The sequence below is a fragment of the Musca autumnalis genome, unplaced genomic scaffold (assembly GCF_047663935.1).
Source record: "Musca autumnalis isolate F117 unplaced genomic scaffold, ASM4766393v1 scaffold_5, whole genome shotgun sequence".
Taxonomy (NCBI): Eukaryota; Metazoa; Arthropoda; class Insecta; order Diptera; family Muscidae; genus Musca; species Musca autumnalis.
This window is the reverse complement of record NW_027412088.1, coordinates 115,531,070-115,547,267: the sequence shown is the minus strand read 5'-3', so window position 1 is coordinate 115,547,267 and position 16,198 is coordinate 115,531,070. Positions and strand designations below refer to the sequence as shown.

Below are 16,198 nucleotides of genomic sequence, written 5' to 3'. Positions count from 1 at the left end.
TTTATTTAAATGTAATTAAATACGAATATCTTGTAAGAGAGCTAACAACATTCTTGGAAATGGTTTGGGTTGGTTCTGGATCTGTACACGAGTTGATATAGTTGGGAGGCGTAAATGGAAATATAAAGATATTCGAATAAATATTATCGGGAAGAGGAACGGATGGACGCATGGCATAAAACCAATCAATTTTCAATTAATTAAGTTATAACAAAGTTTTCTTTTCTTTTTTTTGTTTTTTTGTTAAATATTTTATTAGGTTGAGTAAATCTATTGTGGACATGTGGTGATTTTTGACACTGCTTGTATTTAACTAGAAATTTACATTTATTTATTATTTTAGCTTTGTTTGTATGTTTGATTGAATGTGTGGCTGGGTTTTGCTAACTGTTTAAACAATAGATAAACACTAATTACAATATTTGCTAAATATACATACATTTTAGTTAGTTTTGTACATACATGACTAAATTTTAATATTAAATCTTAACATTTGTATATTTTACTTAAATAGGATTTAATTTACTAACACTGCATTCACCTAGAGATGGCTACACGAAAAAAGTCTTAAGTAAGAAAGATGCGCCTGTAACGAAAGGAAAAGAATACAAGAAATGTGCTAAACATTGTTAATATTTATAGGCAAATGTATTTTAAAATATTCACAATTTAATATGCATATGAATGTTGCTATGTTCAAGTTTTACCCCCAGTTTTTGTAACAAATTTTCGTTCGTTCGTCTATTTTCGTAATAATTTAGGCATCCATAGCACTGCCACCAGATGACATACAGACATAATTTTTCGTAGACGCGTTCCATATTTAGTAAAGAATTCCTCATTGAAAAATCAGCGTTCTACATTTGCGCTAACGCTAGTAAATCGATCTACAAAATTTGACAATTCGAGTGAGAAGAATAATTTTGCTTACAAAAACAGGGGGTTAGATATGATAAACATGCCGAATTCTTCGTAGCTGGGGCTAGATTCTTGTTCTATGAAAATTTGAAATGAAAAATATTTCCTTTTTAATTTTTTTCATTTGACAGTTTTTTCCTTTATAAAAGTTTTCATTTCACATTTTCATAGAAACAGAATTGAGCCCCTGGACTAAAGCTTTAACTGCGCAATAGTATTTATTTCCTTTTTAATTTTTTTCATTTGACAGTTTTTTCCTTTATAAAAGTTTTCATTTCACATTTTCATAGAAACAGAATTGAGCCCCTGGACTAAAGCTTTAACTGCGCAATAGTATTTATTTCTGAGAAATTTAAGTATTTTTTAGTTTTGCCTTTTTAGGGCGAAGACCATACTTTGTGAGATTTTTAATTAATTTAATTAATCGAGCTATATGACCTAAGAAGATTCTATTGAAAAAATGATGTCTAGCGAAGTCCTACACATCAACCGCTATGTGACGATCGTTTCGCATTAGGTAGGCATATTAGATGTTGTTGCTAGACAATATTCGCCATTTGGAGCCCCTATTTATTTTTGGCCCAAAAGTTTGTAACACATCGAAATAATAGGCGCACAGCTATACTTGAATGAATGAGATTAGTCGATCTGGCCATGTGTAGAGATAATATGGAAAAAGGTGCTCAAGTATCGCAATATCCCTTTGTGGAATTTTATTTCCATGGCGGATATCTGCGCTTCTGTTGGGCGTACTCTAAGGGGAGAACCTGATAATGAAAGTAGACCGTCTGGGCTTTAAATCAAGTCAGTCAGATATCAAAGTTATTGCAATGTTTCAGTATTTTCAGGAGAAAAAGAAAAGAGCAAGATAAACGTGAGCATGAGAAACTCGAGGTGTTCAAGGGTCAGAATGAAGTCCGAGAATTCTACCAGAGTGAAAAACACCAGATTGAAGGGTATGGCGCAGGTACATTCTGCTGCAAAGATGATGCAACTGATAACTATTACAGATAGCGTACGAAGAATCTGGATATGGGCAGCGATGAAGATACCTCACAACCAATCGCAACTAGCCAAAGCGATGTCATGACAGCAATTAATCGGCTGAGAAAACAACAAAGCGGCAGGAGCTGATGGGTTGTCGGCAAAACTGTTCAAGACCGGTAGCGAAATTTTGATAATGAGTATGCATCAGTTAATTAGCGAAATTTGGCAGAAAGAAAGCATACCCAACGATTGGAACCTTAGCCCGCTATGTACCGTACACAAGAAAGGAGACAAGACGGTTTGTTCAAATTGCAGAGGCACAAATCTCTCACTCATCTCATTCAAAGTGCTGTCTAGCGTGTAGAGATATGGAAACACCGATGGTCAATAAAATAATAGGGTCATACCAATGCGGTTTTAGACCTGGTAAATCAAAAATTGCCAAATCATCACGACTACAGAAAGATCGACATATATCACAAGTAAGGCCGAATCCGGCAGCCATGTCTGAGTTTGGCATCTCTGCAAAACTGATACGATTTTGCAGGATGACATTGGCTAACACAAGATCAGCAGTTAAAATAGGAAAGAACCTGGTGACAGTCTATCGTGTGACCTATTTCACATTCTACTGGCCATACGGGGCGCGAATGTATATACGGCCTGAGATAAAAATAACATTATATACAATAAAGATATAATGTTACTGGTCTACGCAGATTATATTGCCTTAATAGGTCGATTAACTCCAGTCGTAACAGGCACTTTTGTTAATATTGAAAAGGAGTCTGCCAAAGTGGGTCTGTCAGTCAACGGCGATAAGACGAAGTTTATGGTATCAACACGCAAGATGTGCTGTAGACTCGGACTAACTGCGGATGTTGATAACTACAAATTTTAAGTAATAAATGACTTTATTTACCTCGGAATCATCATAAATAAAACTAACAACATCAGAGAAGAATAATATTGGCCAACAGTAGTGCGATTCTCTAACTCATTTTTTGAGTTACCGTCAAAAATCGGTAAAATGTAAATGCTTATAATTTCGATAATTAACGATATTATTCCGTAAGTTTGTATTATTTTTTGCTTTTACGCCAAATCGTGGGCGCATAGTGCCAAATTCCGCAATTTAGCGACCAATAAAACGTAGTCGTAAATTTCTTCCGATAACAGCAGTGTTTTCAACTTTTATTTGAACATTTCATTCATAATTTTGAGTTTTAATTTGACCGATTTTTGTCGGTAACTCAAAAAATGAGTAAGAGAATCGCACTACAGATGCTATACAATACAATCATTGATATAATAGTGGCGATCCCTTGTCTCTTCGGAGATGTTTGTGGGAAATAGTTTTTTATAACCTCCACAATGGAGTTTGTCATTTCGTTTGTAGCTCCTCGAAATAATCATTTCAGATCCCATAAAGTGTATATATTCTTGATCAGCGTGCAACTCTTTTCGTCAGTCTGTCCGTCTGTGATAATCACTCTAGCATCCGAACGGATTGAAGTAGGTGGATAAATTATGGCCAAGTGTATTGTAGATCCGTAGAACTTTTGGTATTGAAAATTGGCTATCTACATAGGTCCACGTTTTGCTAGAGCCCCCCAATAACGCGGCGAGTGACGCTTCGACTCTTTAAGGAGTTTTGAAGACATTAGCTAAATTTTCCTCTGAATTGATTGTAATTTTATATGTATAACTTCCATTTAACACCGAATTGTTGGAATTTTGGATTTTGTGGTTCCAGAGGTAAGAAAACATTTTCGCGAATGCCCGGTACAGGTCCACATTTTAATATACCACCCATTATTTCGTCTCCGTTGGAGCCATAACATATGGTAACATGGGGCGCCTTCGCCACGTTTTTTGTTCAAAATGTTCTCATACCGACCCCGTTAAAGTTTTTTCAAATATTATTTTTGGTACAAATATTAGCACATCTTGACTATAAGTCTTGATACATAAATGGTTATAGTTTTGTTTTTAAAATATTATTTTTGAGAATTTACCAAATGTCTAAAAAGTGGCGAAGCCTCCCCACCCATGGGGCAGCTTCGCCATCGATATTGAACATTCTCGGACCCTAAAACTGTAATTTACCATACTTCTTCCTTAAATATCAACATTATGCAAAAAAGGAACATGTTTTCTATTGAATAATCAAAAATTGTTTTAAAATTCACAAAAAGTAACCGATTCTAGCGGTTAATTGAAGTAGGTACTTTGAATTTAGGTACAAAAATCATAATATAACTAAAACAAGATCCGTTTAGGATAATATTTGATTTTAACTTCACAATATAGTGTGGTAAATCTATGGTATAAAGAATTTAAGTTAAACATGACAAATTTCTAACATAAACCCACCACGCCCCTATCATGGCGTAGGCGCCCCACCCCTTACATGTTTAACAATATTAATATATTGACATTTGCAATTGCTTTTTTCATGCGAATTATTGGGATTTATATTCTTCAGTAGTTGTCTTCTAACGGTATAAAATTTGTTTTTGATATCACAAAAGGTAAAGAAGATATCACAAAAAATACCTACCATAATTATTTTTCCCAATACCCTGAAAACACAACACCACGTGGGTCCACTATCACACCTACGACACAACTGCCAACTTTTGGGAAATGATAGATCTTCAATAAACTCACAATTTTGCCTTTAACGTATTTTTTCTATCACTTGTATTTTGCGAGAAAATCGGCGGTGGCGTAGCCGCCCCAGTGGCGAAGGCGCCACAACTGCCAACTTTTGGGAAATGATAGATCTTCAATAAACTCACAATTTTGCCTTTAACGGATTTTTTCTATCACTTGTATTTTGCGAGAAAATCGGCGCTGGTGTAGCCGCCCCAGTGGCGAAGGCGCCCCATATGGCATATATCTGCACAGAAATGTCGGCATAGGCCCACGTTTTAGTATAACTCCTGCAGAACGCTACCGTCCGATTTTAGGCTGAAATCTGGTTCCAGTATGATTTAAGAGAAGGGTATACAAAATTCGGCTCTGCCGAACTTAACTCCGTTTTGACTTGTTTCATTTCAAAACCGTATAAGCAAATTATTAACCTCTATCGCCTTATACCTATACACACTAGAGTGTACTAGAGTGTGTGTATGTTCCATACTAAAGTAATATTATGAAAATGCTGTAGTGGGGAACTCGATCTAAGAACTCCTAATGTCATAAAATTATTACATTGAAATAGCTGTAGTGTGGACTGGGAATAAGTTTGAACAAACAACATGAATAAATGACAGTATGTTGCAGAAATGCTTTGTGTGTGTTCGCTATATTTGATGTGCAGAAGTGCATGCCTGAACAGGATGGATAGTTGTATACATTTTTTCCTATCTCCCCTCCAAACATTTGGAAGTTAAATATATCTTCTCTCAGTAAATGCGAATCTGTAAAGTGCCTGCATTCTGTTAAAAACGCGACTGTTGTCTATTTACAAGAACAAATATGTTGTTATCGCCTTTTTATCCGTATGTGGTCACAACTGCGTGACTTACATGATTATAAAAAGCGAAACTTTATGTTGTACAAAAACAAATGCTTAAAGTCTGGAGCATTGATACTACTCTCTATTATAGAGAGTAATATTTTCAAAACAATAGTGGCAGCATTACAAAAACAATTTACCTTGCAAACAGTTAAGCGAATTGTAATGAATTTAAATAAGTAGAAGAAAACATGAGTTGAGTTCTTCAGTTCTTGTGATGTTCTGTTAGCAATCGGTACACACTTGATACAAAAATTTAAATGAAAAAAAAGCTGTTTAGTTTCTTTATTGTTTATTTACAAATTTTATAAAAAAGTAAATCAAACGTATTATTATTATTCATTTGAATTCAATGTTAATGTGGTTATAAAAATTGTTTCTTTTTTGATAAATTTTATAATAAAATGCATTCAAATGAATAATAATAATATGTTTGAATAAACAATAAAAAAACTAAATAGCCTTTTACAAATACCGTCGCTTCCGTCACTACTGAATGTTTCGTAAACGGTACCTGCATGAGTACCTAATGCACACTCCAACTGTATCGCATAAGAAACATACAACAGTGACGGAAGCGAAAATAGAGTTTGGACCGCATAAGTGGAACAGTTTCTTCAGTCATTTTTGTCTTTTCGGAGACAAATGCGACTGTCGCAGTAGACACAACAATCCGTTTTCAGTGACTTTTGCGTCAAGCAAGCGATAGAAAATGTTTGGAGGGTCTGTGCAGTCGATCCACTTGTATGGAGAAAGTGGGCAAAAATATTTTCCGTGTAAAAGCAAGCTAATGTGCTAGGTACAGCTTTGTGCTGCTGCTAAGGTTGTTATACGGAACCATGAGCGTAGCATCCTCCCCTCTTTCCCCTCTGGAGGGGGTGCGAGTTATGAATTATGTTATGATGTTAATACAAAATGTCTAGAACAGAAGTACCGATTATCTTATGATGCAGAAATAGGCATGGGGAAACAAAACAATATGCAAAACAACAGATAAACCATCCAATTTAGCAAGTTGATTATGCCAACATTTTTGTCTGAAAATTGGTAAAATTTGTAATAAAGATCTTACAGAGTTCATTCCGTAAGACACGTACCGCCTACTTTTGTCATATATGGAAAAAGAATTCTTGACCTTTCCATTGGTGCAAAATTATGTTAATGTACGTGGTGAGATAATAAAGTTTTACCCTAATATATCCATAGAAACCACATTCTGGGGCAGCTTTATGCTGAGGCCCACCATTTAAAATCTGGCAGCAGATGGCAGCTCATATTAATACTGGATAATCTTAAACCCACGACCTACATTGGAATATTATTCCAGATGTAGGCATCATGACTAAAACTTTATGTCAAATTTAATTATATGATCGAATTGGCATTAAAAAATAAACTAAGAAAACATACAGCTAATTGGAATTTCACAACACGTTAAAACATTATCTGCTAAAAAATTAGGCGATTACCCCCTCCTTCAAATTTCATTATAATATTTTGCAATACGCATTAGTTTCGCGATATTTTGAATATATTTACTGGTGCGTAAATTGTAAGTTGTGCTCACAACAAAAATAGTAGTCAAATTTTCCGACTTTTGGAGCTATTTTTAAGCAGATCGCGTTCGAATGAAAGAAAAACTAATATATTTCAAAAAAGGACCATGTCATAGCTGTCAGAGTTACCAGATGTTGTACCAAACATTTGACATTCAGTTTTTTTATTTTTGGACAATGGGTGGAACCACAGTGGTCTGGTTCAGAAAATACTCTTACTACATTCTTAACAAAACCTTGAGTTTATATGAATTTAATCCTAAATTTATAAGTATTTGTGGGGCAGGTGTGTGAGAGGGCGTGTCTATCCTATTCTGCTGGAAGATCTTACATCAATAACAACCTTCGTTCTTCATATGTTAATCGACATTTAATGCACTTAACCGGATTAACGCAGTGGGTTTGGGTTTCAAATTTCAATTCCATAGCGCAAACGTCAAATAAATCCTCATGAAGTGAATATATTTGTAATAGGATTCGCAAGGACCAGAAAAGATTATACACACCAGAACAGTATTTAAGGGGATTTTTTGCCTTAATGTGGGAGCTGTCAGATGCTGTGACCTGTGTAACATTCGCCTGTAATATCTCACACCAATAAAATTCTCTTGCCATTGAACTGAACAAGTAAACAACATTGATCGGATGTGTTGAAATATTTGTCACACCTTCTTATTCAAGTGGTTTCAATGAATGGGTAATTGACATGGCCTTCGTAGGAAAATAGTGATATAACAATAATCAGTAGACAAAAGTTTTCACTTCTGGCAATGATTATAACGATACAATCTTCATTGGACATAACATATATTTAATTATGTTCATACAATTGATAACAATTAAAATGTCTCAACCAGATATTTAATTATAAAATATTATTAGTATTTACTCAAGATAACTATTTAATTTTATTAGGTTTAACATTCTACGTTTAATTACCACTTATGGTAAATTTGCTGACACTGAAAAGTAGTTTAGCGCCATATGTTTATTTAATTTGAATTGCTATGTTTCTTCACAACTATTTAACATTGTGTCTAAGAGTTGTACATAATAACAGATTAAAAATGCAATTGCTTAATTAATGAGTAAGAAAATATTTATTAAACTTATGAAATTTAAAGTAAGCTTACCGCATTCCCAGTGTGTTCACCAAAACACATGGTGCCACAACGTACATAAAAATGGCAGCGATACGATCGGCAGATGATGTTTTTCTTCTTGATATAGCAGCCATGTTATCACCTAAAACAAAGTTGTACATGTCAATGAAAAAGCTAAAACAAAGTTGGAGATATACATAACAACACAAAAGGAGCAAAAGTTCAGTTTATGGCTATAGTTTTGAATATAACATTGCTATATTAAAGACAGTAGCCATATTTTGATCGTTTGTAATCGTTCTTTTTTTTTAAAGGCAGTTTCTATAATAAATCCTAGTTAAATTTCAAAATGTTGATTGAATTTAAATGTTTATTAAATACCAATGGAACTTTACTTTCGGTGCGGGAAACTTTTCACCGACTCGATTAAATACAGATTGAGCTTACCTTTTGACACAAATACGTATATACTGGCTGGTTCTGTGTTACTCGCAGAGCATGTGTAATTTCCAGAATCCGAAATCTGGGGTTCTCTAATTATTAAACGACTTTGTGTTCGTGGACCTGGTGTCGTTTCAATTGAAATGTCCCGCCTGGAGTCGTAATAATTAATTAGCCGTTCATTCTTTTGCCAGAAGACATATTGTGGTGGCGTTGGACTCTGAAATATATTTAAAAATATATGCAATTATTTACACAACTTTCAAAATAGAGGCTAAAGTATAGCGAATAGTTGAGTAGATTAATACTCACTCCAATAAATCGGAGTGATGATAGTCTAAAAAGTTACAGTAAAATTTAAAAGAGAACCAATGACATATATGGGTGCGTATGATTTAGGAGTTGTGATATTCACAACGTATACGACATACTTTACCGTATAATAACAGTAACGCTATGCAACACTGAAAATGCAAACAACTTCGAGTATGCATTTTTTGAAAGTACATATTTAGACTACAAAAACCCTAGTAGGGTTTTTCCTGTCAGATCCAGTTCGGATTTAATGGCCTCATCTAAACCGGGCTAAATCTACACTTTTTTGCATTTATCAGGCCTTTATCTCAGAAACGAATAGGAATTTGGCATTGCTGTCTTTAGCAATATTGTAGCCTTAAACTAGTAGAACTTATCTTTTGAAAAAACCACATAAGAAAAACTCCATCTAGGGCATCAAAATCTATAAAATATAGACAACTTTACATAATTGCTGAAATTCTGGCCAGTATCGGCAAAACTATTGGGAGTTGAACCAAGTGACCTTTTGCCAAAATCTTCCAAATAAAGTTCACAACAATTCTTTAGAACATTCTGAAACTCTAAAATGCCTACTTTATGTTGTTTCAACGGTATTTTGCATCATATCTTTTACAACACGTATTTTAAACACAGTTCACACCAACAGTTTATTCTCGCATTTTGGATTTCATTACATTATTGACATTTTTATTAAATCGTCGTTGAAAAATGTACTGAAAACAACGGCAACAATGCACTGTGGTTCCGCCCGTGGACAAAAATCGAAAAATTTATGTCGACAAATTTGATTGCGATTGAAATAAATATTCTCTAAACACATAAAATTTTTATTATCCAGCATTATTTTTGCCAATTTAAAAATAAATTCTTTGTAAATGACTTTTTGTGCTATTTTTAATATCATTGCTATAAATTTTTGTTGAGTTTTACTAATGCTGGCCCCGTAAGGGCATGTCCATATTTTGTATAAAATACAGGGGAAAGTCTCTAGAATTCCAGCTGCCACCCTGTAAGTTATTCCCCTTATACCGCGCCTGTAAAATCTCCAAAATTCCAAAAATCTGGAGGTACTTTTATGTGGGAGGTATACCGAAAAGTAAACCTATATTGAAAATTTTTTGCAAGGAGGTATGGTGTTCCCTCAGAACTTAAAATGCAAAATTACAGCCAAATCGGTTGGAAAATTTGGCTAAAATCGTCAAAATACCGAATATCGGGAGGAACGTTTATGGGAGCTATACCTAAACTTGGACGTGTATTGAACATTTTTTGCAAGGTGGTATGTTGTTCCCTCAGAACACAAAATGCAAAATTACAGACAAATCGACTGGAAATTTTGGCTAAAATCGTCAAAATATAAAAAATTGGGGGGTACCTTTATATGGGGGCTACACCCAAATGTGGACCTACATCCATAAAAATAGTTTTTCTCCCTTTTGGGCTTGTTATAAAACTATGTTTAAAATTTCGAGGCGTTAACTCGATTAGAACTATTTTTGACACTCCTTTCCATACAAGTGGGACCACTGTGCAATGGCATGTTGTATTACATTCCAGGGAATATTTTTCCAAAAGAAAATATTCAGAACAAATTAACGGTTTTGGAGATACGGTGCGAAATGTATAAAAAATGTGGAATTGTTGCATATATTTTGAAATTTAAGGCAATAAATGTAGTTTTTCGAGTTCATTATTTCTCCAAATATTTTATTCTTGTCCTTATCTACAAATTTGCTTCAGAGGCCAGAAGAAGATTCGCATTGGTTTCAGAGATATAGCCCCGAATTTCTTTAAAAACTCAATATTTAATCATGTTTAGATGGGGCCATAAAATCAGAGCTGGATCTGACACAACAACCGAATTGGTTGTTAATTGGAATCGTTTGCTTCCAGAAGATAGAAAACTTACTATCAAAAAACTGTTCATATATATCCAGGTTTTAGTCTAGCCCCCATGAACCGGTATTGTCCAATTGTGTATATTTCGAGGTTTTTTTTTTGAATGTTCGAATTGAGGTTTCTGCAGTCTGATATTATGCGTTGTCAGAGGATACAAAAGAAAGAAAGGGTTTTCGCATTTTCCTTCTAAAGTGGATCGAATCGACATAAAGAGATTATCAGAAGTTAAGATATCCTGCCTCTCTCCGGGAACAAACATAACGCCATTCTTACTTGTTTTATATTATGACAATGGATGGATCTTTTGGGTTAAAAATAACATTTGCCTAACTGGACTATAGATAAATACTGGGCTGCTCGTATTAAATTTCTTTAACATTTTTTTTTACTTTTTTGATAAAACCATCATTTCGAAAGCACTGTTCAAATATATTCACTTTGAAATGCCATTGCTACCCTTCCTTACTGTTAACCGTTGTTTAACTATCAACCGTGTTCTTACATATTCGTGCTCCATCCACTGAATACACTGAAAATTTTGCATACATATTTTATTTTCATCTTAAATATTTATTTTAGATAATTAAACAAAAAAACAAAACTATGAGAAACTCAAACTGAAAGCAATTTCCATATGAAAGAGAACAATCAATTTGCATAATAATTTTTGCTCTTGGCCCAAACAACAAAGAAATAAAGAAAAAAAGCAAACGGATGAAAACAGAAGTAGTTTCCAGAAACCCAAGAGAAACATCGGATATAATAAAATAATAACGGAGTATACACTATAACCCATTTCTTACTATCGTTCACTAAACAAGTCTCACATCTCAATGATTCATTCGTAGTCGTATTCTGAGCGGGGAGGTAAAAACAATGAAGTAAAATTTGTTCAGGTTGATAGTGTGATGCAAAACAGGATTAGGGGAGGAAGGATGGGTTTGTGCGTTGTTTTTCTGTATAAAGAAATCTGTACAAATGTTCAAGCAAAATATTGCGGATTCGCGGTTCTCACAAACGAACCCTCTTTGATTTCGATGCATAACAATGAGCGCGAAAAAAACAATGCCAAACGAAACAACCAACAATAAAAACATAAAATAATACAAGGAATATGAATCTCAAACGGCAATGGGAAGATGAGACGCTGTCATATTCATACCGCAGCCAGCGTTCTTGGCATAGTCATTCAATTCATCAAAGGAAAAACATTCAAAATCACTAGCAAAGTTATTGCGATAAGCAAACCAAGTTTCCTGACATCAGTCGCTTTTTGCTTTCTAAGAGAAGCAAGTTTATATGAACATACGTTAGTCGCAAATCTATGCATATAAATACGCAAGAATAATCTCAAGCGTTTACAAACTAAAATAAATGTATACACAAAGGAAGGAATAATCAAAGAATTGATGCAGTAGCGTCAAAACAATTTGATGGAACAACACGTTTGTTTTATGGTCAAATATGGAACTCTACATCCTGTAATATTTCAACCAATCTAATTTAATTTGCCATCAAGTGTTCAACTATGTTTCGAGTGACATTTTTTAACTAAGCCTTATTGCAATTTGACGACTGCTTGAGGTTTTCGCCGCTGTTGAACATTTTCTGAGTAGGGAGAAGGAGGACTTTTTGCGCTAAGCTATCCCAATTTGGACGTGTTCCAATAATGCAATGTACTTATCAATAGATGCCAGTTGAGCTTCAACTCATTACCAAGTAGGATTACGTTACGCGGTTATATAAATGATACAGCAAAAGGCACCAAGCTTTATAGTTTAGAAATATTCGAAATATTCGTCGAAGACCCGATATAGTACATATATATTCTTGATTCGCATCGAATGTCCGTCCGTCTGTCAGTTGAAATCAAAATACAGCTCGCAATATGTAAAACAGACATAGTTGAGAGCATTAATATTTCTCCCAGAAAATCGTTGCTATTGGTACACGTTTTGACATTGGCCCATAAGACTGTACTTCCCGCTGTTCGGTATTTTCAAGATTTTAAACTCGTTATCACACCGAAATGACTTCAATTTCATATTAAGTCTTCGTTGGGAGCATTAAACTTTTCCCCAGAAGTTTGTACTTAGTTTTGACATTGCCCCCATAAAAGGTACCACAAGTTTTTTTAGTAATTACTGAAATAGACAAAGTTTCGTATACATATAGTCGTCGTTGGGGTCGCTGAACTTTCCCCAGAAACTTGCTGCTACACCCAGTAAAACATTATTACCAAATAATAGGTTTTTATAGTACTTCTTGGTAGTGTAACTACTTCCATAACCACTAGAATAACTAGTTATTCTATGGCAGAATGGAGAAAGTTGCTTTTTTACATTACATTGTAATGGGTTACTTAATGACTAACGGATCCGAATTTTTGCTAAGGAGGTATATGTTTTGGATTAGCTGTCATAGAACGGCACCTACCGATTTTTGGTTTTTCAAGGTTTTAGTCTCTTTTCTTCACACCGAAATGGATGAAGTTTCACGGGCGCCTAAACCAACTTTAAATGGAAGGTGCTTACGCTTGGGAAGTTTTTGCGGATTCTGAAACTACAGTGTTCATAGTTGAGAAAAATAAAAAAATCGCGATCAAATCATTTTTTTAGGGTTATTTAGGGTTTCACGATTTTGCTTTGAAACCGCAAGTCCTATTGAAATGGGATTAGAGCAAATGTTGCAGCTGGGACAATTTTTTACAAGATTGACATTTATTGTATTTTCGTAGGTTTTACGAGTGAAATTCTGTACAACATGCGGTTTTCATGCAAAATCTTGAAACCTAGAAAACTCACCAGCAAAATGTTTGCCTCCAAAGATGCATTTAAATCAAATGTACAAGTGATCTGGAAGTGCATCAAATTATGCATTTTCACTCATGATTTTTACAAGAGCGTGAGTACTGAAAGATGCACTCCATTAGTACTGCATTTTAAATAACCCTTCGGCACTGCATTTTAACTAACCCTTTAGGGTAGAATAGGATGCACTCCAATTTACATCCAAAGCACGTGTTTTGACGAAGTGCTTTGGACTGAATTTAAAGGCACTCTTCGGAATGTGTTTTATGCAGTTCAAAGGTGCAATAAAAATGCAAACCATTGCAAACTATCACAAAATAAATAAAAAGAGTTTATTGTTTGTGTAAAACAAGAATAATAAGAACACAGATTATGCAATTTATTCATTAAATTCAATCGCAACTGTGTTTGTTTTGTCCGCTCTCCATTTAATTCAAGCTGAAATGTTTTTGCTTCATCTCCTAAATTGTCTTCCCATCACCAGTTGAGATTTCGACAAGTACTCCAACATCACTTCATTAGGAAATTTTCTTCTCGTGAGTTGCCCTAAAGCTGTTGTATTTTTTATTTTATATAAAAATTTTAGAAACTGATGCACGCTTTTTCTATCTTTGAAAATTTTCTGTAGAGTGCATTTTTTACGACCCCCTTGATCTGCATCCGGATGCAATTTAAATGCGAGAAATTGATGTCATTTATTGGATCGGTTAAAATGTAAGGAATGGAGTGCCTCTTTCATGACGCTGTTTGAACTGCATCAAAACATGCCGTGAAAGAACTAGTCGACATTGCACTACTTTCAATTTATTTTGCTGGGTATACAAATGTGAACTTTGACCGCGATTTATTTAAAAATCCCTACAGCGATTTTTTCTTCTTTTTGATTTTTTTCTCATCTATGAACATTGCTGTTTCAGAATCTACAAAAACGTGCCAGGTGTAGGCGGTTTTTTAATTAATTTCTCGTTGGAAATCGAGCATTATGATCAATAATGCATCTGAAAAAGGAAAGCCGACGACTCGAACCCACACACCCACCACTATGTGCGGTTTTCATTTAAAGTTTGTTAGGCCAACCAAAATCGTGAAACCAAAATATGTGAACTTCCCAGGTGTAAGCACCTTCAATTTAATGTAGGTTCAGGCTCGCCGTGGTGTTTAATCTTCACGCACAGTGAATTGTCGGTAGAGATACACAATTTAGTTTAGCGCCAATGTAATGAAAACCCAAATATAAAAATAAACCAGTAAGGAAAGTATTAAAATCGGGCAGAGCCGACTATATGATACCATACACCAACACGATTTCAATATATTTTGTCGAATTTTTTCTAGACCAAATTGCGTTACATTTTCCAAATTTCTTCAATATATGTATCTGTATAATTTTTATGTTCGGTGGGTCGAATACATGAAAGAAGCCGAAAATATAAGCGAAAAATTAACAAAATTTGTGTTTGGTACACCAAATACCTCAAATATCCAAATCTAAACCGATTTTAGGCTGCATTCGGCGACATTTTTTCAAATTTCATCAGAATTGAACAGAATTTGGTTGTTTGTTGCACCAAATACATGAAATCGGAAGAACATATGTATATACATATGAGAGCTATATCTAAATTTAGGCCGATTTCAATATAATTTGACAAACTTGTTTCTAGTTTGAATTCGGTGACATTATCCAAATCTCATCAAAAATGGACAGAATTGGGTGTTTGGTTTACTAAATACATGAAATTGGGCAAACATATATATGGGAGTATACATAATTTGCCACACTGCTTTGTGTATTGAATTCGGCTACATTTTCCAATTTTCGTCAGAATTGGGCGGAATTTGCGTGCTTGGTGCACCAAATATATAAAATCGGGTGAATATATACTATATTGGAACTAAGTCCAAATATGATTTCAGTATAATATGGCACACTTACTTTTAGTTTGATTTCGGCGACATTTTCTAAATTTCATCAAAATTGGACAGAATATGGGTGTTTGTTGCACCAAATACCTCAAATCGAACAAAAAAATGTATGTGAGCTATATATAAATCTGATCCGATTTCAGTATAATTTCTAGTCTAAATTCGGCGACATTTTCCAAATTCCAACAATATTGGACAGAATTTGCGTGTTTGGTGAACCAAATATCTCAAATCGGGCGAAAATATGTATGGAAGCTATATCCAAATCTGAGCCGATTTTCACCAAAAGCAATAGCGTTCTTCCTATGGCTAAAAAGTTATCTTGCCCAATTTTCAGCTGAATCGGACAATAAATGCGACCTGTACTTTGATCACAAAAATACATGGACAGACAGACGGACATGCATAAGTCGACTCAGAAAGTGATTCTATGTATATCCCCAAAAGTAACTATGGGCCTGTTTCGTTTCCTTTAGCATGCTACATACAAATACACAATGACATAATACCCCTTATCAAAATGTGGTGTATGGTATAAAAACAAATTTAAATAAAAAATTTAAAATCATTTTGTGCGTGAGATTTTCTTATCGAATCAAAATACAAGCTGTCAAAATAGTATACACCCTAATGTCATAAATAAAATAAATTAACTTACCTTTTCAATTATGCAAACTAGGTTGATTGTTGATCCCATATCGACATGTAATTCAC

The 16,198-nt window shown here is 34.4% G+C and overlaps 1 protein-coding gene across 7 annotated transcripts in view; it reads right to left on the bottom strand.

Moving 5' to 3' along the window:
- Positions 1-216: 216 nt before the first annotated feature.
- dpr12 (defective proboscis extension response 12) overlaps positions 217-16,198 on the bottom strand; it is a 508,475-nt gene continuing 492,493 nt past the window's right edge. For 5 of the 7 annotated variants that reach the window (XM_073992337.1, XM_073992340.1, XM_073992338.1 and 2 more), the window contains 4 exons: positions 16,143-16,198; positions 8,538-8,751; positions 8,121-8,232; positions 217-586 (listed from right to left, as the gene is read on the bottom strand). The exon at positions 16,143-16,198 is cut by the window's right edge and continues 79 nt beyond it. In XM_073992337.1, the coding sequence (XP_073848438.1) occupies positions 568-586; positions 8,121-8,232; positions 8,538-8,751; positions 16,143-16,198 (401 nt within the window). In that variant the 3' untranslated portion in view covers positions 217-567. The remainder of the gene's footprint in view (positions 587-8,120; positions 8,233-8,537; positions 8,752-16,142) is intronic. The other 2 variants (XM_073992341.1, XM_073992343.1) reach the window with 1 other exon arrangement.